The sequence below is a fragment of the Ziziphus jujuba genome, chromosome 2 (assembly GCF_031755915.1).
Source record: "Ziziphus jujuba cultivar Dongzao chromosome 2, ASM3175591v1".
NCBI classification, from domain to species: Eukaryota; Viridiplantae; Streptophyta; class Magnoliopsida; order Rosales; family Rhamnaceae; genus Ziziphus; species Ziziphus jujuba.
This window is the reverse complement of record NC_083380.1, coordinates 12,292,835-12,318,870: the sequence shown is the minus strand read 5'-3', so window position 1 is coordinate 12,318,870 and position 26,036 is coordinate 12,292,835. Positions and strand designations below refer to the sequence as shown.

Below are 26,036 nucleotides of genomic sequence, written 5' to 3'. Positions count from 1 at the left end.
GTTGTGTACTAATTGAATTGGTATGAGCATCTTTGTACCATATATGGTGGCCGTTTCCACAGTTATATTAATCCTATACACAATACAATACAGATTGGTAGAGTGTTTCATAATTTATAGCAAAGTTTTAAAAAATTTTCTTAGTTTTATAAAAAGTTTGATCAGAAATTTGTTCCATATGCAGCAATTTTTTTCTTTCTCAATGTGGTGTATGATATCCAATTTTACTTTTTCTCGTTTCTCAATCTACACGTTATATCTTAATTTTAATTAACTCCAAAAAGGTGTGCTGAGATTTAATAATTATACTTAATATAACTTTCAACATCATTTTATTGGATTCATCACCTAAGTTACTAAAGTCAGTAGAAAAGGATAAAAGCCATCTCTCATGCACTAAAAATTAATTCTGTGAAATTTAGATTTGCGGAAATGCCTCAACCAAAAAAAAAAAAAAAAAAAAAATTAATAATAATATTTTTTTTGTTCGACTTCATGATGTATGGAAAAATGACATATTATATATATATATATATATATATATAAGTTTTGTGTTGGGAGATTTGAACCCCACCAATTAGACTTTTGAATCATAAAAAAAGTGTTAAATTCTGTTAGTAATCTTGCAATTAGAATAATAATTCCCTGGGCCATTACTTTCGAGCCGTTTTTATTTCTATAAAAAAATCCATAATTAATTATTAAATTACCTTTTCTAGCTACCTGCCCAGAGCCTGACCAGACTTGAGAGAGAAGGCATAAAAAATATATGTATAATCAAAAGAATAATAATAGAAAAGGGAAATATTTTCGTTTATTACCCATTTTGTTGGACATAAAAGTTTTGGCTTCGTGCTAGGGAGGCCAAAACATATAGATTTTAGTATTTAAGTGATACAAATTTTGAAAATACAAAACTAAATTTGATCTGCAATTTAGATGAAACACCAGAGAGGAGAGAGTTTTTAAGTTATAATAATTTGATATATGTATGTATATATATATATATATATATATAAGGATATCAATTCAAAACTGAGAAAGGACAATCGAATGGACTTTATAAAAATTCTTGTAATTTATTAAGGTCACTTCTATTTTCGAATTTCAAGCTCAACTGTTGGTCCCTTACCACCCCCCTCACCAAAATAAAAAAAAATAAATTAAAATTAAAAATTAAAAATTAAAAAATTAAAAAAAAAAAAAGGAAAAAGAAAAAAGGAACCTAACCATTGGTCATTGTTCCTAGTCAGTAGTCACTCTTGTTGTATAATATAAGCAAGTGGAAAAACTCAACATGATCCCAATTAGACAAAGATTTATATATAAAGATTCAAGCTTACTGCTCAACATGTGGGGGAGAAAAAAAAATGTAGGAGCTCATTTGAATAGCATTAGCAATTTTATTTATTTTTAAGTAAAATCAGCAAATGTTTTTATAATATTTTTAATTTGCTTTATTTTTTCTTTCTACAATTTATGTCTGATTTATACTAATAAAGATATGTTACTTGATATACTGTATTTCTAATTTTATGGAATCAAATCCCAATTTGCCTTTTCTGGTAAGTACGTAATTAAGCAGAGTTAAGGGCTAAAGTCTAATTAAAAGGTAGGTTGTCAGATATATCCCAGTTGACAAACCCGATTGCAGCTGAGGTTACAGTCGAACGGGCAAATACTATGCTTTTTTTTTTTTTTTTTTAAATTCGAATTTATAATAAAATCATAATGGTAATTACCAAAAAGAAAAAAAAGAGTTGACAAACCTGATTATATTCAAATTTTATTATTATTATTACTTTTGCAATAAAAATAATAATCCAATTTTATTATTTATTTATAGTTATTAGAATAAAGACCTAATCCACATACTAAGCTGTCATCCCATACTATTATACACTATTATTAATTAATTATATTTTTTTTTTATTTTTTTAAATTAATATATATATATATATATATTTTTTCATAGTGGACTTTGGTAAACTTTTTATTTGTTTATACCAGCTACAAACAAATTAGAGGATCAATATCAAACCTAAAATAAATAATCAGCAAAGGTTTTATCTGACTCTACCATCCTCTCAACCTCTAGATCTTTTTTATTTTATTTTATTATTTAATAAATAAAAAAAACTGTAGTATAACTTTAGGACACACACCTGTCACCTCTACAATTTTATTTTTATTTTTTAAAAAATAGTTTAGATATATATTTAATGTAATACTTTAAGGCACAAATTTGGGTTTACTTTTTAATAGAAAAATGTTAATTGATGGTATGGATAAAGTAGAGGAAACCATGGACAAATGGAATCTCCATTTTAATTTTAAAAACAAACAAGAACCCAGTCTTTCATTCTTCTTTTTGGACTCTTTCAATTTTTTTTTTAATTTTTAATTTTTTTTTTATTAGTAATCTGACTTGTGCAATATTTTTTATGTATATTAACAGCCATATATGAATTGGCACGTGATGTGAAGTGTTGTATAAGGTTGCCGATGCCATCTTTATAACCAGAGAAGCTGGACCCTTTCAAACCCCCCACAATGCGACAATTTCAATGCATGCATGTGCATCATGCATACAATATATAAATATATTTATAAACAGGGAATGTTCTACATGCTAAGATATTTAGTGAAGATATTAATGTTTTACAAATTATTAAATAGCTCTTAAATATGTATATTCAACCATGCATAAATAATGAAAAGTTATAACAAATTAATATACATAGTTAACAACGTGATTTATACTTTATCAAATAAATTTTAATTTATCTATTCGATTAGATTTTTAATTTTAAATTATCAATTAAAATGTGAGTGAAGAAAAAAAAAAGCCTCCTAGTAGGGTCTCTTAATACTCCAAAACATTTTATTAGATATAACTTAAATCATTAATTGAAGTGCTAATTTAGCAGTTAAATCATAGCTTCATGTTAGATAATAAGACATCATAGCTGAACATTGTAGAAGCAAGTAAAATTGATTAGAATTTGGGTGGGGACCCTGGGAAGGTAAATAAATAGTAAAACAAATAAAAATCTACTTTAAAAAATTGATCATGACAGCCAAGAAAAGAAATATTGCTTCGATTAATTACGACATGTAATTAATTTAAGTCAACCATTAGGAATAAAGTGAAGTAGATTAGAAATTTCTTTGTCAGATTTATTCTCTATTAATCGGCTTATTTCGTAATTTACCCAAAAAAAAAGGGCTTTCTTTTTTCAAGATTCGTACAATACTTTTAGTAATACAAAATGTCAAAGTCATCTGCCAATTATATTTTGTTTCAATGGATTGTGCTGTAAGATTTTAGGATTAAACATAATGATATTATCACAAAAATTATTTTTCCATTTCTTTATACATGTTTTCTGAAGTAATTAATCCATAGTTGTATACTGAAATATATATATATATATATATATCCTATTGAACAAGATTGTAATTCTAACAATATATATATATATATATGCAAAAGGACATGACGAAAAATGAACACTATCAAAAAAAAAAAAAAAAATATATATATATATAGGTATATTTTAAGATCAAAACAAATTCATTCATTTTAAAACCTATAAAAAAACAAATCATTCATTGCAATATAATTTATGGTTTGATAATTAGTATCATTCGTTAATCCAATTAAAAAGCACATGAACATTTAGAAAATTAGAACGCAAATTATGCCAAAGCACTTTTTTTTTTTTGTCATTATGTAATAATATTTAAACATCAAACTAAAATTATCTAGTTAACCATAAAAAAAAATTTGACCAATAAGTAAAAACAACAAAAAGTAAAATTGAATACAGTGGTATTTATTGATTATTTCTGGTCATTGTACTTTTTTTATTTTTTATTTTTGTTTGACCAACGAAAAAATCACCGCATCCACCAAATATATAGACAATTTTTTATGAGGAATAGTTTTTTTTTTTTTTTTCAAAGTAGCTTATTACAAGGTAAAAAAAAAACAAAAAAAAATAAGCAAAAATTCATTATATGCAATTTCTATATATATATTTTAATATTCAATAAAGCTGTAACATAACTAATAAAAGATTATACAAAACAAATATCTATATATATATATAGAGGCTTATTTATGTATATATCAAAAAGTTTAAAATTCTATACAATAAATACACCAAATAATTAATCATGATCAAGCTTTTGATTTGACATATAATAATAGCATTACACTCAAGATCAACCTAACAGAAAAATTGATCATTTTTTTAATATTCTAAAAGCATTCTCTAATTTTTGTCCCCAAATTACCAGCTCTGACGGAAAAAAAAAATTAAAAAAAAAAGACAATTTTTTAGGTAGAAAAAAAAAATTGGCTTTGAGAATAGAGATGGGAGCTCCAAACCAACTTAGGCGACTGGTTTTACTCTGCTGACTAGTCAAATTTTTACACAAACGACAAACAGACAAATTAAAAAATAAAAAGGGAAAAAAAAGTTGTTGGTCAACTCTGTAAATATCCACAAAATTAAGGTTAAATTACTAAAAGAAAAGTATCAGTAAGCTCTCTCGAACGCCCTCCAAAATCCTTCCGTCTTCGCTCTCGTTCAGGCTTCAGCTGCTACGCTAAGACCAAAAACCCCCTCCCACCGCGTCAAATTCCCTAATCCCCTTGCTGTCTGAATCTTCTCCACCCGACCCGGTCTTCTTTCTTCTTCTTACTCGTTAACCCTTCATGCCCTTCCAAGTTGTATTACATATATATATATATATATATTTGAGGAATCTGTCAGAGCTTTAAGTTTCAGGTTTAATTTTTTTGGATATGGGTGGTAATGGAAAGCACAGGTGGAAGATCTCCTTCTACCATCGTTCCAATTCCAACGGCTCAAAACTCGACATGAACAACAACAACAACAGCAGCAGCAAGCAACAACCCCCTAAAGAGTTTCGGTGTCCCATTTCTGGGTCTTTAATGGCTGACCCAGTTGTTGTCTCTTCTGGTCAGACTTTCGAGCGTGTCTTCGTACAGGTCTGCAGAGAATTGGGTTTCTCTCCTAAGCTTGAAGATGGGTCTAGACCCGATTTCTCCACAGTGATTGCTAATTTGGCTATCAAAACCACCATCCTCAATTGGTGCGACTCAGCTGGTGTGGAGCACCCCAAACCTCCTGATGCCGACTCTGTGGAGAAAACCGTCCGTGCTTTAATGGCGGCGGAAAATCAGAATCATCAGAATCGAGGGCCTGAGATTAGGGTCTCTGAGAGGGAATTGCTTAAAGGCGTTGCGGACCACCCACCGGTTATTTTCTCTCATGCCGATACTGAATTGGGTCCCCGAGCCAACCATTTTTACTCGAGCTCGTCGGAGGAATCGGTGGTGATTTGTTCGCCAATTCCGGCTACTCCTCTGCCACTCGCGACCCGACCTTTGTGCTATTCTTCGTCGTCTTCTTCCTCCGAAATCGTGGAGAGCGAAACCCTAAACCCTAATTCCGGTCCGGCTTCTGAAGAAGAGGAACAATTGGTGACTAAGCTGAAGAGCATAGAGGTCGTTGAGCAAGAAGACGCGGTGATTTCGCTGAGGAAGCTAACGAGGACCAAAGAGGAGCTTAGGGTTTCTCTCTGTACGGCTCACCTTCTCTCGGCTCTCCGTTCGTTGATCACGTCGAAGTACTCGACGGTCCAGATCAACGCGGTGGCTTCGCTGGTCAACCTCTCGCTTGAAAAGCCCAATAAGGTGAAGATCGTGCGGTCAGGATTCGTGCCGCGTTTGATCGACGTGCTGAAGGGAGGATCCGGCGAGTCGCAGGAACATGCAGCCGGTGCACTCTTCAGCTTGGCTTTGGACGACGAGAACAAGATGGCGATCGGCGTACTCGGCGCGTTGCCTCCTCTGATGCACGCGCTTCTCAGATCCGATAGCGAGCGGACTCGGCACGACTCGGCATTAGCCTTATACCACTTGACTTTGGTCCAGAGCAACCGAGTCAAGCTCATCAAGCTCAACGCGGTCCCGACTCTGTTGGTTTTGGCAAAATCCGGGTCATCGCCGAGTCGGATCCTGCTGATCCTCTGCAATTTGGCGGTTTGCCCCGAGGGAAGATCCGCCATGCTCGATGCCAATGCGGTGGAGTGCTTTGTGGGTATGCTTAAACAGGACGAGTTGGACTCTGAGTCGACTCGGGAGAACTGTGTCGCGGCACTGTACGCGCTGAGTCATAGGAATATGAGGTTCAGAGGCTTGGCGAGGGAAGCGAGGGCTCTGGAGGTGCTGAGGAAGGTGGAAGAGAGAGGAAGCGAGAGGGCGAGAGAGAAAGCGAGGAAGCTGTTGCAGATGATGAAAGGGAGAGAAGAAGGTGAAGATGAAGACGAACTGTGGGAAGGGAGGCTGGAGTCGAGTGGTGGACTCAATTTGAATCGTTACCGAGTTGGACTCGGTAGAAACATGCAAGGTCCAAATTCAACTACTTTTTAATTTTTTTTGAATATTTTTCTTTATTGGGTTTTTTATTTTTACTATTTTGTTATTTTTATTAGGGTTAGATTGTAAATTATTCGTTTGGGTCAAAAAATGGAAAAAGGAAAAACCAAAAAAAAAAAAAAAAGGTTTAATTTTTAACTGCTGTGTTGAATGGGTGAGTCATGACTGGTGGCGTTTGGTTGTAAGGAAAATTTGGCTGGTCGGATTGGGTCTTTCTTTTGGATAGATTTGGGGGCGGAGCTATTTGGGTGGTGGTGAGGGTGGAAGATATTGATGGCTTTTATGTAATTTTGATATATTTTTTTCTTTTTATTTTGTCACATGTTTAAATCATTTGTAACAAATGTTTCAGGGTTTTTCTTTTAAATGTGGAGGTGTACATAATAAATTATAAAAAAGAAAAATTATAGTTTAAAAAGTCTCTGGAATTTTTTTTACTTTTTTATTTTTTTGAGAAAAAATAGTAATTGCAATTAATTTTGGGTTTTGTTTGATAAAATGCCATAAGGCTTGTCTCCTTTTTCTTCATATAAAATTTTACATTTCTCAACTAATGTGATAGTTCCATTTTAAAAAATAAAATAAAATAAAATTTGATCCTGTTCTCCGTCTGAAGTTGATAGATTATTTAATCCGTAGTTATTTTTGTTTTAATTAATTATGCTTTTAAATTTTACTCTCTTATTTTATTCTAGGAATTATTGGGAAAAAAAAGTTTTATTTTAGGAACTAATAACATAAAACAATCAACGTACAATTGAAATTGTGAAATTTTTATTTTCACTTTTTGGGAGAATAAATTTATTTGTGTATCTCAAACAATATAAATAAATAAATAAAAATAATTGTCTAAGAATATTCTACTATTTATTCGTTTCTTTTTCAGAATTCTTTATAGAATGTACAACAGAAAAAAGAACATAAGAAAAAATGAAATTATAAATAAGATTGCATAAGTGGTGGGGTATGCAACAACCTACCTTTTACTTTTTGGGTTTCTATGCTAGAAGATTACAGGATAAATTTTAATTCATTTTTATTTTGATTTTTAATTATTATTATTATTAGTATTTTATTATTTTTGGTTTCTGGATAAGTGATTCACGTAAGATCTTTACTAAGCTTTATAAATGACATGAAAGCTTTAACTTTAAATGTTGCGTAACTTGCTAAATATTTGATTTTATTGTTCGGATAAAATAGTTTATGATAAATAATTGCTTCCACAGTGTACTGATATATTGGATAATTATTTTAAAAACAAAGTTTTAAAGATTGATTTTCAGCCACAAACATAAGGAGGAACGTTTAAACTTTGCATACTATTTGTACCCAAAATGATATATTACCATTTAAAAAAGTAGCTTGCAGGGTTAAATTAAGATATATAACTTTAATCAATCAAAAAGTTAAATGAGGACTTTGGATGAAAATATAGGTAGTTTTTGTTGTTTTCAGTTAGGCAATGGAAAACGTTTGGGAGTTTTTGTCAGCAATATGTGGGAAAGGTATTGACTTGACAGCAAAAGCCATGAAACAAAAACTCTCTATATATATATACATATTCAAGTCATAATCATTATTTAATATATATATATATATATATATATATATATATATATATATATATATCACTAGATGCATAATGAAACTCTAAACTTTTTGTTGGTTTTATATAATATGATTAAACATTGTTCTGGTCCATAATCTTATTAACACATTTAATAAGTTGCAAGTATAAATTCTGGACATCAATGTAAGTAAAGATGTGTATTAACAAATTTTTTTTTTTTTTTTTATCTGGCACAAATTGTTAAATATACATTCCAAATTAAATTAAACATTGTCACTTCAATTGTAAGCAGCAATAATTACTTGACTAATCATTCAACAAATGATACAGTCCCTCCTCCGTGACTAAAAAAGTCTTTAGCCATTCAATTAATGGTTACAACTTTACATGGGCAATGGAAGTTGAAGCAGAGTATGAATTTTAATGTGTGATCAAAATTTGAGGTTTCAATCTTGTCAAATATTTGCACCACGTAATGATAATTGTATGGCAAGGTGTGCCTGTCACAATTGGGCCCCAGCATTCAGCGACTTTGACAACCATTTGAAGGACCAACATGGCCCAATTCAAAAAGGTCGACAAAATAAAAATAGTAGCGGATGCCTCCTAAAGAGTAACGGAGGTGTGCGAAGGTAGGCTCAAGCTAAGATTCTGCTCGTGAGCGTAATGGTATAAGCCTGCCTGACTGTGAGACCGACTGGTCGAACAGAGACGAAAGTCGGCCATAGTGATCCGGGAGTCCCGTGTGGAAGGGCTAATTGATTGATTGCTTTTGTACTTATCTTATCTTTATTCATTGATATTGGCAGTGACTAATATATAAAATAATAAATAAAAACAAATAATAATAATTATAAATTTATAATATGCTTAGATAAAAGTAAAAGGAATGAGAATCTAATTTTTTTTTATAAAAATAATAATTTTTTTTTGTTTAGATGTTTATCGTAAAATGAAAAAGTATAGATTTAAAAATTTTAATTTTTACCAGTATAGAAAAATATATAAAAAAATTATTCTTCCATATCTAAGTGTTATTTTAAAAATCTTAAATAAATTAGTTTTAAATTTTTTTAAAATATATATTTATTTTTAATTTATTATATAATTTTAAATTTAATTACTTATAAATTTCAACTTTCCTAAAACTTACCAAACAAACTAAAAAAAAAATTAATTTTTAAAAAATTAAATATTAAAAAATTAAATACCAAAAATTATTCTTTCTCTTAACTTTAATACTTTCAAAACAGACACTTGATAGTCGGTAGGAACCCATATGTTAGGAGACTCGTTATGTCTATCCCATGCGATACAAGAGTTTTTTCTTTATTATATATAAATGTTTTCTTTTTCAATATCCTCTCCCCCCAAAAAAAAAAAAGAATTATGAATTTTATTTGCAAAATATTTCAAAAAAAAAATATATATATATATATATATATATATATCAAATAACTTTTCTGTATGGCAAAATATAATTTACATAAAAAGAGAACAATATTAGCTCCTAAAAAACTACATAGAAGATACGAAAAGGTCCCCAAAAAAAATATTAATAACAAAAAAAAATCCTCTAAAGTCCTAAAAATACACTTAAAAATAGTAAGAAAAAAATTAAACAAGCATCAAATAATGATAAAAAAGGGAGGAAAACAAAAAAGCTTCGAATAATATTTTCCTTTTATTTTTGGCTTAATAATTATAAACAAACAGACAAAATTATCCATATTACAAAAGGAGCAAAAAGAATATTAATTAATTTATACCAGGAAAAATAAATAAACATATACAATATTTGGAGATTCCAAGTTGAATATGAAAACTTTTTGAGAGGGCATTGCATAAATAAATAAAAAATGCAGAAACCCCGGAAAAGAAAGAAGCTTGAGTTGCAGAACCACCCAGAATCTTCATCTTACACTTCTTCCCCAACCCAGTCTGCAACGACCAAACCATCCAAGCTCGTCAATGGCACCAGTGACGTCACCAAGGACCCATACCCATCTCACCTTCGGCCAACCCCAGATGAATGCCGAGCCGTACGAGATGATCTCTTGGCCCTCCATGGCTTTCCCAAAGAGTTCGCCGAGTACCGCAAACGGAGGCAGAGCAGTAATAATAATGGCCTTAACCCAGATGAAAATGCTGCAAAGTCTGAGGCTTTGGATTTGGAAAGGGATGATGAGGTCGTTGAAGGTGGATACGATGCGAACGAGAGCGTTTTGGATGGTTTAGTGAGGACTGTGCTCTCTCAGAATACTACGGAAATCAATTCGCAAAGGGCTTTTGCTTCTCTCAAGTCTGCTTTTCCCACTTGGGAAGATGTATGTTAATTTATATCATTGATTTTTGTGATTGTGTTTTTTGGGATTTTGATGATGGTTTTGGATTGGCGAGTATGTTTAAATTGGAATACTGGGGGTGTTTTTTTTTTTTTTCTTTTTTTTCTTTTAAATGATTTTGGACTTGTAATTTGGTGGGTTGTGTTTATAGTAGTCAAGCATTGTATGGTATCAGGATGGGGGTTTATGAATCAAAATTTTGATTTTCATTGATTTTGTTTTAAAATCCTCTTAATTCTCTGTTTTCATTTTGCTTATGGAGAATTTAGTGTACATCTAAAAGGAGAACATAGTCTAGAGGAATGGAATTTGCTAGTTTTGAAGTGTTCTTGGCCCTGCATGTGTTGGTTTTGAATCTATTTGACTTTTTTTAGTAGCAGTTTGGTTGCTTTAATGTTAATGAAATTTGGAAATTTTGTATATTGCTTCTGGTTATTCAAGTCCTATACTTCACTCTTGGTTGAATGACTGACTAATTGAAGAATTAGTTTTGAGGTGAATTTTTTATGTTTCTGGACTTGACATTTATAATTGCTATATTCGGGTTTTCAATGGCATGCCTTCTGCATTTGATCAAGGTTCTGGAGGCTGATTCGAAAAGTATAGAGAATGCCATAAGATGTGGAGGTTTAGCGCCAACGAAAGCTTCATGTGTTAAGAACATAATGAGGTGCTTGCTTGAGAAAAAAGGCAAATTATGTTTGGAGTACTTACGGCATTTGTCGGTTGATGAAATTAAGGCTGAGCTCTCACAATTTAAGGGAATTGGTCCCAAAACGGTAATCTTTCTTCCGACTAGCTTTTTGTGTATTTTTCCATTATATTTTACTAGTAAAAATAGGAAAAAGTTTCTGATGGTTTGAATATATCACCAATTTCTAACTTACTATTAATCTCTATGGAGTGTTAGATTTGGGGGGCTTTATAGAGAGTATAAAATATGTCATTTTTTCAAGCTTTTAGATTGTGACAATTTACCTGTGAAGATTTCAAAATTTTGTAGACAACAGGGGAGGGGGGTGGGGAGCATCTGAGACAAGTCTAGTGAAAAAATGAATCTGACGTTGTTGAAGAGTGTTACTCCAAAAAATCATAAATTTAAGGAAAAAAAAAAAAATGTACATATTTGTTGACCCTGACTTTAACATCTGCTATTTATATTTTTCTCAATCAAAAGAGGCTCAAGTTAAGCATGTAAACAAGCTTTTTTTTTCTTTTTCTTTTTTTAATAAAAAAATAAATAGTCATTTGTATCCAACAACTTGACAAACAAGGTTGAGATTGTGGTGCTGACTAAAGCTTCGGAAAGAAATAGTCAGGGATGTATTGAAGCCAACGTCTTAGTACGTCTTAGTGTACGTTTAAGTGGGTTGGTGAAGATGTATGAAATAATCGCTCTTTGACATAAATATCTTCCTTCCTTTTGTTATCATTTGGAATCTTCATTGCCACTTTTTTTGCAGTGGAATTGCTTTGTAATAGTTTTGACTTGTAGTATCTTATAGAATAGTCATGCTTCCTTCTTTCTTTATCTTTTTTGCTTTTGGACTTGCTTTTCAGCCAAACCAAATTAGATTAACAACAAACTGACACTATTACTTGATTTTGAACTTTATGCACAATGATACGCATTTATTAGTAGTCAATTGTTTTGACTGTAACATAAAAGTTTAATGCATTCAAAATGGGTGATAGGTCGCTTGCGTTTTGATGTTTCATCTTCAGCAAGATGATTTTCCAGTAGATACGCATGTGAGTTCTGCATTGATCTTTTTACTGCATTTACCTCATCGAATTTTGTTTTGATACTTAAAAATTGGGATGCCATGCAGGTGTTTGAGATTGCAAAGGCCGTTGGTTGGGTACCAGCTGTGGCAGACAGGAACAAAACATATCTTCATCTTAACAAACGAATCCCGAATGAACTTAAGTTCGATCTCAACTGTCTCTTGTTTACTCATGGCAAGGCCTGCCGGAAATGCACCAAGAAAGGTGGTCTACACATAACAAAGGAGTTGCATGACTACTGTCCCTTGCTACATTACTGCAGAGATTCTTAGTATTTTTGGTTGTAAGGATTTGGATGGTATATATTTCTTTTCATTTTTAGAATGATTAATGGAATGCCAATTTACCCTCTCCGATATGCACATCTCTTTAACTAGTTACATGGTTGGCAAAGCTCTAGATATGGAGGTTTTAATAATTTAATCATACAAATCAAATCTGTTGCTGTTCAGCTGTGTATTCTCTAACAATAAACATCAATTAGTCTGGAGCATTTTTCAAGTAAAATTATTTACCTTTGTGTATAATGTGAAAATAATTTTCATAACAATTTAAAGAATGAGATGATTAATAAAAATATGTCAAATCTCTTGGTGCTTGCTTCAGGGATAGGACATTAAAGCCTTTGCCTGTGGTTTCTTGGCGCTGGCTCAAATTTTGCCCACACGCTATACAAAAACAAAACAAAGTATAACAAATTTGTTTTTAAACAAACTTCCATAGCTTGTTTTTGCAAATTTTATTTTATCAAAATCATCCGTTGGAAATGCTTGATTGAACCAAGATGGCACAAAAACAATAGTTTTGGGGTGGGGGGAAGAAATAATTATATTAATCATTCGTTTTAATTAATTATTTAAGTTAATAATTAAGCCAAATTATTATTATTATTATTATTATTTTGGTTAAGATATCTAAACTAGGTTTAAATTTCTCAGTTTATATTTACATTATAATTTACGAATCAATTTCAACTTATATTTTTCTATTTTTCATTCAGTTTACTTGTACTAATACATCCTCCATATACTTGTTTTGTTTGATTCAAAGGACCTTTATTTTTATTTTATTTTATTTATATAGCATCATAATCTCAATTTGTCTCCACCATTTTAAGTCATACAAATGCAATAAAATACAATTTGTAAATATATATATATATATATGTATATGTATGTATGTATAATATAATATAATATAAATTTGCACTTTAAATTGAAAAATACTATAACAATATTAAAATGGTGTCAATTTGCTTTTAAGTTCCTTAATCTGTGACAAATATATTATGACATTTTAATCAAATATATATATATATATATATATATATATATAAAGTATGATAGCAATAAAATTGAAGATGTTATTAGAGAAGAAGGAAAAAAAAAAAAACTCAATTTGTTTAATTAAATTGAATAATATTTTAATCTAGAAATTATAAAAATGAAACTTATATCAAAAGAAATTTTTTTCGGTAATTTTACAATTCTGCTTTTTTATTTATTTAATGCATATATGTCTATATCTAATAATTTATCATGTCAAATCTTTAAACAAAAATTATAAATATGGATATAATATTTGAGTAGAAAATAATATAAATATTTATAAATTTTGATATTTAGAAATTAAAATAAATCATTTCAAATTTTATTATTAGATCATAATTTTTTTTGAATTTAAATTTATATTTAGAATATTATAATATTAATTTTTTTTTTAATTTTTTTTATCAAGATTACAAAAACTCCACTTCTTTATTTATTTAATTCGAATATATTTATTATGCCAAATCTTTAAATAAAAGTAAAAATATGGATAAATATGTGAGTAAAGATAATTAAATTTGTCGTTTCGGTATAACCCAATTGCCAATTATCACCATGATAACCTCTAAATTCCATATTCAAAATATGATGTTAAAATCTATCCCTTCCCAATTTATAAAAATTAAAAAATAATTTAAACTCTACAAATATATTTCAAATATAAAAAAACACGTATTGACATGGCAGCATCCTATTGGTTTTAGGAAACCACATCAGCAGAATTGACGTGATCCCAAATCCACGTTCAGCAAGGAAGAAGAAGCAAGCTTCCGTGATTCACTCTCTTTGTTGCTCTTTCTCTTTCTCACCAACACATCGAATTTTTGACTTACTGAAGAAGCAGAGCATGTTGGCTCGCAAATCTCAGACATGGGTTCTTCTTCTCCTGCTCATATCTGCCTCCCTCTTTCACTTTTCCACATCCCAATCCGATTCCCCATGGGCTGCCAAGAAGAGGCGCATGAGAGACAAAGTTCGCAAAATGTCGGCCACTTTCTTTATTAACACCCCACTTGCTATTTTGTGTTTCATTTCTTTAAATTTAATTGCTTTATCGTTTTGGATTAATTTTTATTCAGTTTTGGTCTTGTTGGAATTCTGGGTTACTTATAATTTGCAGATTAGTGTCTGTTAAAAACTGGAATTTTGTTAAGTTCATTGTGGATTCCTCTTTTTTGGATTTCTTTTGGGTTGTTACTTGATTATGAGCTTTACTTGCAGGGAAAAAAAAAAAAAAAAATTCCCCTTTTTATGACTTGGAAATATGAAGAAGCTGAATTTTTTTAATATTGATTGCATAGGACCTTATAAGTTGAACACTTGCTAATCCAATGTTCGCAAGAAACTAATACAACAGAAACGTAAGGCTTTTTTTTTTTTTTTTTTTTTTTTGGGGAACAAATCTTAGGAGGATAAGGATCCCTTTGAACTGATATGTATTTTGATGGGTTTGTGGCTAGCTGAATACAGTGTAACTGGTCCCTCCCAATGATTTTCTTATGCATGCTAAGGAAACAATAGAGGAAAGGAATTGATGCAAAGAATGCCATTTCGTTGAAATTCTTTAGGCAGTCTTTCTTTGTTTATTTAGTCTAGTGAAGAAGTGGTTTTGATGGTAAAGTTGGTTATCTCTCCTCTCAGGTTTTACCATGCATATGACAACTACATGACCCACGCATTTCCGGTTTGTCATCTTCCTCATTGCTTGTGAATGATAAATCAGTATACTTCATTTCATGATAGGTTGTTATATTGCGTGCAGCATGATGAGTTAAAGCCACTTACTAAAACTTTTACTGACTCCCTTAGTGAGCTTGGCAATCTGAAGGTAATTATAGTGGTTCAAATCCTGACTTGTTGACTTGTTGCAGTGGGAAAATAACTCTTTGTTCTTTGAATGTCAGCTTGAACATCTACCACAAGACTATAACGGATCTGCCCTTACACTTATTGAATCTTTGTCCAGGTATGTTACCGATAGGAGGTTCACTGGTTATTTATGATAAAGTGCGGTCTTACCGTGCTTTTTTCAACTTGGTGCCTTTCTTATGCCACAAACAATTTCACTGATGCCAAAAATTTTCTCTCACAGCCTTGTGGTTCTGGGTAACAACACGGAATTTGAAAGGGCAGTTCTTTGGCTTTCTGAAAATCTAACATTTGATGTTGATGCAAGGGTCAATCTTTTTGAGGTATAGAATTGAAGAGTTCCTTTGGAAAGGGCTTGGATCGTGTTGATCTTACAGGATAAATTATTATGCTTTTAGAATACTCAAACTTTGGCTAGGCCAATTGGCTGTTTTTTATTTATGAGTATATTCAAAGAGAAAATTATGTTTGAATGTCCTTTAGTTGTCCTATGACGTCTGCTTGGTTGCTATTGTGTAGTGCAACATAAGAGTTCTTGGAGGACTTGTTTCTGCTCATCTACTTGCAACTGATTCTCCAAACAGAGTAGTTCAAGGAGCTTATAAGAATCAGCTACTTACTTTGGCTGAAGAATTAGGGCAACGCTTTTTACCTGCATTCAATACCCCCACAGGGTTGCCCTATGCGTGGCTTAACTTAAAGGTACCTCCTAAAAAAATAAGTGCTTTTAATATAGTTATTTAGATTTTCTATTTATCATATTGTTACCGTAATATCCAGTTGATGATAAATGATGGACCTTATCAGTTTTATGATAGTTAAAATGGCTAAAATGGCAAAGCAACAAAGTAAACCAAAGACCTAGTTGGTGCTTTGTGCTATCTTTTTACATGCTCAAAATTATTTTAGGGATAAAACCCGGGAAATCAACATCACTGTGAAAGATATCTGACCGAAGAAATGCTCAAGTATTATTTGATCTTACACAGTTTTTTGAACCAATGCACCTCTAAAATTCCAAAATATTTGAAAATGGTTGGTTGTTTTGTTTGTAAGAAGGATATATGATACCACAACAATGCGAAATTCTGTGGGCAGTATGGAGTAATGGAGAATGAGACTACTGAAACAAGCACTTCAGGATGTGGTGAGGCTTAATCATTTACAGTAGTAAGAAGAGGACATCCTAAAGTTTGCTGTCCTGAAATCTGCTGGTTTTCATCTGGATTCAGGTTCTCTAATTCTTGAAATGGGAGCATTATCACGATTAACTGGTGACCCCAGATATGAGTCTGCAGCTTTACGTGCTCTTCGGAAGCTATGGAGCATGAGGAGTTCATTGAATTTGCTTGGAACAACACTGGATGTTCTGACTGGGGAATGGATTGAGTATTCATCTGGTATTGGGGCTGGTAAGTTTTATCCGAGCTCTGTTATCTGATACAAATTTTTTGTACTAAATTTTATGTCATGCGTAATGAGGATACCAGAATGATGTTTCTTTTGTAATTAGGTAATCTGGTATACAATGAATTGACTCTGAATGTCATATCCATGCAGGAGTTAAAAATGCCAATTTTGATATGAATTGCATTGCATGGTTGTGGACCTGCGATGTTCTCGCCTTTCATGGTTGGTGACTATAAATTGATTTTCTGATTGTGGTTTATGTTGCTTCTTACAGGGGTTGATTCATTCTATGAATATCTATTCAAGGCTCACATTCTTTTCGGGAGTGAGGAGTTCTGGAGAATGTTTCATTCTGCTTATGTTGCTGTACAGAAATATTTCAGACATGGTCCATGGTACTTTAACTTCTAGTTTTGCTGTAATATATCTTTACATGCTACATTTTCTAGGCGACCTTATAGGACTGGTTTCAGTTGCCTCAAGGGTGTAACATTTGTTATATTTCTTCTTGCGATTGAATTGAACCATGTTGCTGTCCTAGGTCGACCATTGACCTTGAGAATATTTGATTAATGTCCTGAGATTTGTTCATCCTTGCTCTGGGTTTAATTTACTGAATCAACATACTGACTATCCTCTCCACCCCTGCCCTTCTCTTCCCCGGGAAAAGTAAAACAAATAATTAAAACGTCTTCATCCTTTTCATGTTTCAATCTAGCTTTGTTTTATTGACAAATCTCTGACCAACTTTTGGAGCAATTTGGCATCACCTTTCAATTGCTTTTGCTATTTTTATGTGAAGGGCTATTTAAATTTCTTGGTTATAAAATCTTGTCGTCTATAATTAGGTACCATGAAGCTGATATGAGGACCGGAAAAGCAACATATTGGCAGCTTACAAGCCTTCAAGCGTTTTGGCCTGGCTTACAGGTAACTGAAGACCTTTCACATGTACCAAATGATGATTTGGAGAACGTTCTGATCTTTATGTAATAAGCAATTCAGGTCCTTGTTGGGGATATCGCAGCTGCAAATTCATCACATCGTGAGTTTTTCTATGTGTGGGAGAAGTATGGAGTACTACCAGAGAGGTATGTTGTTTTTCTTTATATACTACTATTTTGCTCTAATATGCTGCAGGCTTGATTTCTCTTGATTTTTCTGCAACTGGTTTCTTATTATTGGAACATATTTTTCCCCTAATGAAAAGAAAGAAATCCGAATATGATATATAAATCATACAGGTATCTGTTGGACCATCTAATGTTGCATCCGACGGAAAAATATTATCCTCTGCGACCTGAATTGGCAGAGTCAACATTCTACTTATATCAGGCAACTAAAGGTCTGCTCTTTTCCTTATTTTAGTTTTTCTTATTCCAGTTTGACCTTAGAGCTTGGGTTTAAATTAGCTTTAAAAGTCTGTTGCTTATGGCCTTTGTAATATTTTGAAAAAATTTTACAACTGGTGATATGGGACTCAGCATATTTAAAATCTAGCTTTTCGGCAATCTGAGATGGCAGCTGCTTTTCCAGGCCATGCAGCAACCTAGTTGGCGTACAGACGTTATGCATCACTACTACGAATTATTTGAATTTTATTATGCTCGGCGACATTTGTATTGTTATTGTGTTGTAGTATGAAAATTATAGAAGCAAGCATTTTAACATGTGTTGTTAATGGTTCCTCATCTGGCTCATAGTTTTTAAGCTGTTTAATAATATGTTTTTGACTTAATTGTTCTGACTCCCATCCCATGCATGTTTTCAGATCCATGGTACATAAAGGTTGGGGAAAAAATGGTAAATTCTATTAATTCATACACCAAAGTGGAAGGAGGTTTTGCTAGCATTAGAGATGTGACAACTATGCAGCTGGAAGATCATCAGCACAGTTTTTTCCTTGCCGAAACGTAAGCATTAGTTCTAGATATTTGACCCATGTGCCACGCAAAATATAAAGGATATTATCTCCATAATGGAAGGTTCACACTGGAACATGCATTCAGTAATTTATTCTGTTTTGTGTAGTTGCAAGTATCTATACCTTCTGTTTGATGATACATTTTTGCTTGGTCGGAATTATATTTTCACGACGGAGGGTCACCCCCTACCTGTGTTAAGTTCCTGGCATGAGAGGCTTCCAGAGACCTACATCCCCACCAACTGGACTTTCATCAAGGTATTACTTCCACTAAACTGCTTTGATAGTAAAATATAGCGTTAATATCATCCACTAAACTACTTGCACAGCATGCTTCTTGACAAATTTAGGAGATCCTGCATATTTCCTTTGACCATGGCATAGCTCTTTCCTTAAGATTTCTTCCAGAAGTTTTACTCGCTTTAATTGCGGTTTACACTTTCTTCGTTTGGCATTTCCATGTCTTCGACTTGTAACTGTGTTTACTGTATTCTAGAATAAAGTTTGAAGACATTTTGACAAATGAGCATGTTACTACTTTGCAGACCGGTAAGCAAGGAAGAAGGGCAAGTTCAATGTCTCTACAAGTATGCCCCGCTACCATGTTGAATGGCGGCCAACGAATTGAAAGCGCTTGCCACGTCCCTGATTCTCGTAGCGACCACAGATGCTCAACCAATGAAGAATGTGGAATTGATTCAACTACTTGCAGACCAAGATCATGCAGCACTGCTGGCTATTGTGGGCTATGGTTGTTCATATAATCCTCCAAAATTCTTTGTGTAACAAAATAAAATAAAATAAAATAAATTCTCTTTAACACAAGCAAATTCAAAACTGCTGGATATCTATATGGAAGTCGGGTGGTTAATGTAGACAAATGGACGAAAGCATAGGAATACATGTATCAGGAACCATACAGAAGAGGAATGCAAAATTTTGTGATTTTAATTATATTTCTCTGAGTATTAATTATTTCTAAACTTAACAAGGGTCGGATTAGGATGTCAACGGGGCGGGGCGGGGTCGGTTTTTAAAATTCCATCCCCGTCCCCGCGGGGAATTTTACATCCCATCTTCGTGATTTTCTCCATTTTTTTAGATGCGGGGTAGGATCGGGGATTTTGCGGGGCGGGGACGGGACGGGACGGTTTTCTCCATTTTGTTTTTTAATTGATATTTTTTAAAAAAATTTATATAAAAAATTTATTTTATGATTAAAATATAAAAAAATGACTACAATGTAATAAAAATATAATAAAATATATCAAGGAACAAATTTACAATTATAATAAAATACATATTTAGAAAAATAAATAAATAAAAAAAATAATTTTACATAAATAAAATTTTATAAAAAAAATAATTAATAAATATATATATATATCGGGGCGGGGTTATTATTCCCTGTCTCTGGTCCGTTTCTAACTCGGTTTTTAGGCATTTGTCCCGATTCCGTCCCGCATTCCCGAATTTTCGGAGAAAACCGTCCCGTATCCTCGAATTTTCGAAGAAAAACTGCCCCGTTAGAGGCGGTGCACTGCGATTTTGAGGATGCGCAGGACAAATTGACATCCCTAGGTCAGATGCCCATATGAACTTGTGTTTGTTATGGACTTCTTCTTATTCGTGATTTAGATTCTAGAAAAAGCACAGCTTTATTGTCAAGAACTAGAAGTGTTCTGAGCTACACTATGTTCTTTAACATCAATGATCATCGCCTGTAAAACCCACTGCTAATGCTAACAAAACAGTAATTGTTTGACTGCAATTTAAACTCTTATTGAATATTTTAAGTTAAAAAACTCATATGAAAATATAAACCCATAGTAATTGCCATTTGAATTGTCACATACTACCAGAAATGGCAAATGGTTTTGTTCATTTTTAACCAGAACAAACATCAATAATTTAGTATATAGCCCAAAAAAAAAAAAATTCAAAATAAAACACTTTGATGAGTCATGAGTTAATATATGATATTTAATTATAGTTTTTTAAAAATAAAAACATGGAATAATTTGCAAGTGCAAAATTGGATGGTCCACGTGTATAATTAGCTGGCGTCAACAACACTGATTGCTCAAAGAGCTGGTGTACAGCTGGAAGGCTCAATGTGATAAACCCAAAGCTTCAGTCAGTCCCACTTCCCAATCCCATCACCAGCTTTGACAACTTGGCTGCTACTCTTCTCTGCTCTGCCCTTTGTTTTTTTTTTTTTTTTTAGTTGTCTTTTGCGGATATGTGGATACAAACTTGCCTATTCGTACGTACTTTATGTACCTAATATCTGACTCCCCTGCCTGCTCTGACTGTCGTACGGTTTTCTTGCATTGTCTAGCTGTCCACTTTGTGAAAAAAAAGTTGCTTTCTAAGCTTGGATCCTAGAATGAAGAAAAACATTACAAAAAATCACTACTTTAATATTATAAAAATATCGAAAACAAAATGTTCCTAAGTTTGAAATATAGATATCATGTCCTTATAAGTTGTAAAATGTTAGAAACTCAAAATATATTTATATATATATATATAGTATGAATTGAATCTCTGTTATGTTGAAATGTACATTCATCACATAATATGTAACATTGGAAAAAGCATTTTTCATATTTCTCAAAAGCATTATTAGTCAAAACTAAAATACTCTCAAATATATACTTAAATTTAATTTACTTAGTCCAAGGATTCAAACCATTTGGATAGCAAATGAAAGAGAAATTATAATCAAACTTTCTCTCTCTTTTTTTAAAATTTTTTTCACCTAATCTAATCAAACTATTTTTTTTTTCCTCCCTCAAAACCAGGAGTTATTGAGCTGTTTTTTTCCTTCCTTTTTTTTTTTTTTCCTTTTTTTTTTTACCTGTAAATAGTCATTGAGCTCTCTAACAAATATTATAAGCAAACATAAATTATTGATAGTTGCATTTACCAAAAAGAGAAGAAAGAGCATTATTGATATCTGCAAGTTGCATGAAAATAGAAGTTTGGCTAGTTTGGCTTGTCCCAAAGGCCAGAGCACTTGTCCCATTTCGAGGGCAATGTTAAGTGTAATTACATGCAAAAGACTTGCCCACTTCTGTAAATTCACCACATTTGAAACTCCTATAAAGGGCTTCCAAATTCCAGCTCATTTAAAGCGTCAAGAGTTTGCTCTTTTGACTTGGTAGTATAAGCAGAGTCCGGTGCTTGATAGCTATGGCAGTAGTTCGTTTGCTTCTTCTTCTGAGTGTTTTGCTTTTCTCTTTCTACCAGGTACAAAAAAAGAAAATGATTTTACTTACTAACAAACACAAAATAGAGCCAGACTTCATTTTAATGCTTGAGATTTCTGGTTAACCAAACAAGAGTATATAAGCCCATTTTCATGCATGCAGGTCTCATCTGATATCAAGATTGGAGAAGAACTGCTTCATCCAGACCAGGCACTAAACAAAACCCATTTCTATCCTATTCAAAATTATTGTTTTAGACAATTTTATTAATTATTTGTATGTAAAATAAATATTGAAAACAGGGTTTTCTTACTTGTGGGTTTATTTTTCTTTTTTTGTTTGTTTGCAGGTTCTTGTGAAAGGTTCAAACAGAAGGCTTATGCAAGAGTTAGGTGAGTCTGCCATTTCCTTCTAATACCATTCTATTGCTTATTTGAAGCACTATATATTGAAAAAAAAGAAAGAACCAAGAAATGGGATTTGATAGTGATTGGATACTAAGAAAATTATTTTTTGGTCAGATTGTGGAGGGTTATGCCAGCAGAGATGTAGTGTCCATTCAAGGCCAAATCTCTGCAACAGGGCGTGTGGCACGTGCTGTGTGAGGTGCAAGTGTGTGCCACCAGGTACTTCTGGGAACAGAGAACTCTGTGGGAAATGCTACACTGAGATGACCACCCACGCCAACAGAACCAAATGCCCTTGAACTCAATAATCCCACATCAAAAACTTGCTCTGTGGCTTTCTCTCAGCCTCTCTATGTATAATCTTTTACCACTTTGGGTCTGAAAGTCTTTTTCTTTTTTCTGTTTTTCTGTATCTGTTTTTCTATTTGTGTGTGTGTTTTGATGTTATTGTAAAACTACTCTCTTTCTCTGTATAAATGGTTAATTACTATGTGAGTTTCTAACGTTTGTCACAGAGCATTTTTGTGGGTCTGCTGAAAACAAATTCATTTTGAACTAAAACAAACAAAACACAGACTAAAAGTAAGAGAAAAAATTATCTATATGTTTTTTGAGCCTATACCCTCTGGTCTATAAGATTCATTAGTGGATTCTTAATCCACCGTGTTGTGTATCCAAACTGCTTAAGAAAGAATGATATTAGATGAATTGGGCTTGGCAAAAATAAAAAACAAAAAAAGCTCTCTTTTGTTCTGGTTATAATTGTCACGGCCCACAGCACCAAAACTGAATTGGAACTTGCTACACCTTGACCCAAGTATAGATTCGTCTCTTTTGATAGGCCCGTGGACCAATCAAGCACTTATTATTTATTTACCTAAAAATCGAAAAGTGAAAAAAAAGAAAAGGGTTCTACAACCAGGAAATATTAATTTTTTTTAAAATATACCCTATCAATTTGAAGGGGAAAAAAGATATTTATGGTTGTATCACTAAACATTGTTTGAATGTTGAATGAATTATAAATTCCACCCGAACCACAATAAAATGTTCTCTACATATCAACATTGTTCGAAAAATCGAAGCTGAAACAAATTTTCAACATTAAAAAATGAAATTTCTTTGATTGGTTAAAATAAGAGGGTTTAAATTAGCTTAAAATGTTATAATAATTACCCATAATTTTTTTTTTATCAATTTCAAGTTAAAATTATATTTGACAACGATGTTCTAACAACCAACACCCTACACAGTTTGAACGTAAAATAACGTACACGAAAGAAGCATTTAATGGAAAACCCTATCAAAAAACTAGGACAGCTTCCCAAAAACACCACATGTTTTCAACACCTTCCAATAATCTTTCATCAAAAACACCCACTTGAATTGACCATTGATGGTAAATGATGTGCTTGTACAAGTGTAACGTAAAATAAAGCAAGTTATTATAGAGGATAATTTAGAAACTTTTATAAAAATAGCTACAGACAGAGAGGGAAAACAAAAAAAAAAAAACAAAAAAAAAAAAAAAATTGTCGCGTAAAGAAAAAATAGCTACAGACAGGGAAAAAAAAAATAATAATAAAACAACAGCCCACCTTTATAAAAACTAAATATATAGGCCATATTCTTTCAAAAAATAATATATATATATATATATATATATAGTCAATATTTTGCCAATGCCAGTCAAACCCATCTAAAAGCCCATCTAAACACCCAACCTTAGCAAAAATTAGGTATAATTTTAATTTTTAAAAGGGTTAACCATATATATATACATATATATTCAAAACAAACCTAGTAGTTCTGACCTAGTGATTAAAAGAGGTTTATGACCACCCAGTAAAAAGAAGTTACACTTTCTAATTGTATGCCCTTTAAATATTATTTATATTTCTGCGTTGGCATTCCTGAATCCTGACGGGTGTTGTGGTTTGCTTGGAAAGAATCCGAAAGCATTATTAAATATTTAAAAACAGTTTTCATATGAGCTATAGATTACAAAAGTAATACTATATGTTGATGATTTGTAAAATTGCAAAATATATATATACATATACATATAAATTTTGGTAATAAAATTGCAAAATATATTTGAACATAGATCTTAAAGTTAAAAGCATAGTAAAAATATAATTCGAATCTAAAGGAGAAAAGAACACAAATATATAAAGCACTAATTTGTAGTTTTTTAATACAAAACTCTTTTAATTCCTAATCGATGTGAGATTTTCTATTACAAAAATTTACGTATTAAATTTTTTAAGTTGTTATTTGATTTCAATAGGGAATCTCATTATTTTCCAGCACATAATATTCTAATAAAATCAAATCATTTGGTGCAAGGAAGAGACTAGAAATTGATTAAAAAAATAACACCCAGAATCGTCATTGCCATAGTTTAAAGCAATCTAATCAAATTAATTACATGTTGGGAATAATAGAAACAAACAAAGTCCAGACTCCAGGCCCTTCCAAAATTAAACAAATGCCCCATTCTACCTGAAATGAGAATCTTTCAGAAGTTTTCAATTTTTCAAAGAAAAATAAAATAAAGAGAATTCACCCAATCATAAACAGACATTTGGCAGGTAGGAAAATTAAGCTGTATCTTAGCCTTGGGTATAATAATAATAAAAATATATTAAAAAAAATCTTTGGCTTGGGCCCTACATGTTTTGCATGATTTTGATAAAATCCTAAAAATGGTTTTTGCATCAGACAGCAACAAGTGGTGTAGCCAGCAGCAAATCATGGACCAAGGACCTCCTCCATCAAGTGGAAAAGTGTCAGCTTCTTGACCTTCTAACCACACAAATGATGCAATCATCCAACGGTCCAACCACAATACTGAAATTTTAAAAAGATAAAGTAAACTTTAAAAAAAATATATAAATTACAAATATGTATTTATATATTAGCATTTTAAACCATTCAAAAGAACTTATGTAAAACATAATATTTGATTAATATATAATTCATATATAGTAAAATCGTGATAGATTAATGTTTGGTAAATAAATAATTTCATTAAATAACTATAATTATTCAATCCCAACTTGGGGATAATGTATCAAATGAATTTATTCATTAAATGCATAAAATAATAACAATTTTACGAAATCTTTTAGAATGCATGGAATATATAAATTACTAATTGATTAAACTTGTAAAAAAATAATATATATATAAAATTATTATGTGTATGAAGAAAATTTTTACTTAATAACTTTTACTTTTTTTTCCCCTATTTAGTTTTTTTTTTTTTTTTAATCATACATTACCAACATCAACAATTTACATAATCACTATAAGCCATCATGTCACCTTTTGCCTTATTTTGAACATTAGTTATTAAAGTGTCTCATGCAAACCTGATATATATAATACAAATCTAAGTGTATTGATTGTGTGATAAGTATTGTGTATATGCCAACTAATGATATATAAAAATATATATTATAATTAGTAAAATTATTTTTCAAAAATGTAAATTTTTTAAATTAATAAATTATTTTATTTATCCAAAAACAAATAATCCATTTAAATTAATAAGTTTCATTGTCTCATGAATATCCATGTATATGAATTTACTATAATGTAACTTATATAAGGTGTGTAATATGTGATTACATGTAATTCATGTATTATATTATCAAAATTATATGTAATTAGATATTAAATATTTATCGAAAATGA

At 31.6% G+C, this 26,036-nt stretch overlaps 4 protein-coding genes across 6 annotated transcripts; all 4 read left to right on the top strand.

The window, feature by feature from the left end:
* The first annotated feature begins 4,420 nt into the window (after positions 1 to 4,420).
* Positions 4,421 to 6,893, top strand: LOC107407140 (U-box domain-containing protein 38). Its single transcript, XM_016014370.4, has one exon. It carries the CDS (start codon positions 4,817 to 4,819, stop codon positions 6,467 to 6,469), a length of 1,653 nt encoding a protein of 550 aa, XP_015869856.3. The 5' UTR covers positions 4,421 to 4,816; the 3' UTR covers positions 6,470 to 6,893.
* A 2,932-nt stretch (positions 6,894 to 9,825) lies between these two features.
* Positions 9,826 to 12,537, top strand: LOC107407139 (putative DNA glycosylase At3g47830). 2 transcript variants are annotated; one of them, XM_048472938.2, is made up of 4 exons: positions 9,827 to 10,375; positions 10,972 to 11,172; positions 12,089 to 12,145; positions 12,226 to 12,537. In XM_048472938.2, the coding sequence occupies exons 1-4, from the start codon at positions 9,908 to 9,910 to the stop codon at positions 12,451 to 12,453; spliced, it is 954 nt and encodes a 317-aa protein (XP_048328895.2). In that variant the 5' UTR covers positions 9,827 to 9,907; the 3' UTR covers positions 12,454 to 12,537. The 2 variants fall into 2 exon arrangements, with proteins under 2 accessions (XP_048328896.2, XP_048328895.2); XM_048472939.2 differs by lacking the exon at positions 12,089 to 12,145 and having other exon boundaries at positions 9,826 to 10,375.
* A 1,740-nt stretch (positions 12,538 to 14,277) lies between these two features.
* Positions 14,278 to 19,668, top strand: LOC107418437 (alpha-mannosidase I MNS5). Of its 2 annotated transcripts, XM_048474054.2 has the most exons (15): positions 14,279 to 14,493; positions 15,151 to 15,193; positions 15,272 to 15,337; positions 15,414 to 15,475; positions 15,602 to 15,701; positions 15,898 to 16,080; positions 16,477 to 16,525; positions 16,611 to 16,790; positions 17,063 to 17,183; positions 17,637 to 17,718; positions 17,794 to 17,879; positions 18,033 to 18,133; positions 18,560 to 18,701; positions 18,820 to 18,970; positions 19,258 to 19,668. In XM_048474054.2, exons 1-15 carry the CDS (start codon positions 14,357 to 14,359, stop codon positions 19,474 to 19,476), a joined length of 1,722 nt encoding a protein of 573 aa, XP_048330011.2. In that variant the 5' UTR covers positions 14,279 to 14,356; the 3' UTR covers positions 19,477 to 19,668. The 2 variants fall into 2 exon arrangements, with proteins under 2 accessions (XP_048330012.2, XP_048330011.2); XM_048474055.2 differs by lacking the exon at positions 15,151 to 15,193 and having other exon boundaries at positions 14,278 to 14,493; positions 15,253 to 15,337.
* A 2,145-nt stretch (positions 19,669 to 21,813) lies between these two features.
* On the top strand, positions 21,814 to 22,846 carry LOC107418476 (gibberellin-regulated protein 11). Its single transcript, XM_016027175.4, has 4 exons — positions 21,814 to 21,967; positions 22,090 to 22,137; positions 22,277 to 22,319; positions 22,449 to 22,846. Exons 1-4 carry the CDS (start codon positions 21,911 to 21,913, stop codon positions 22,631 to 22,633), a joined length of 333 nt encoding a protein of 110 aa, XP_015882661.2. The 5' UTR covers positions 21,814 to 21,910; the 3' UTR covers positions 22,634 to 22,846.
* Positions 22,847 to 26,036: the final 3,190 nt, after the last annotated feature.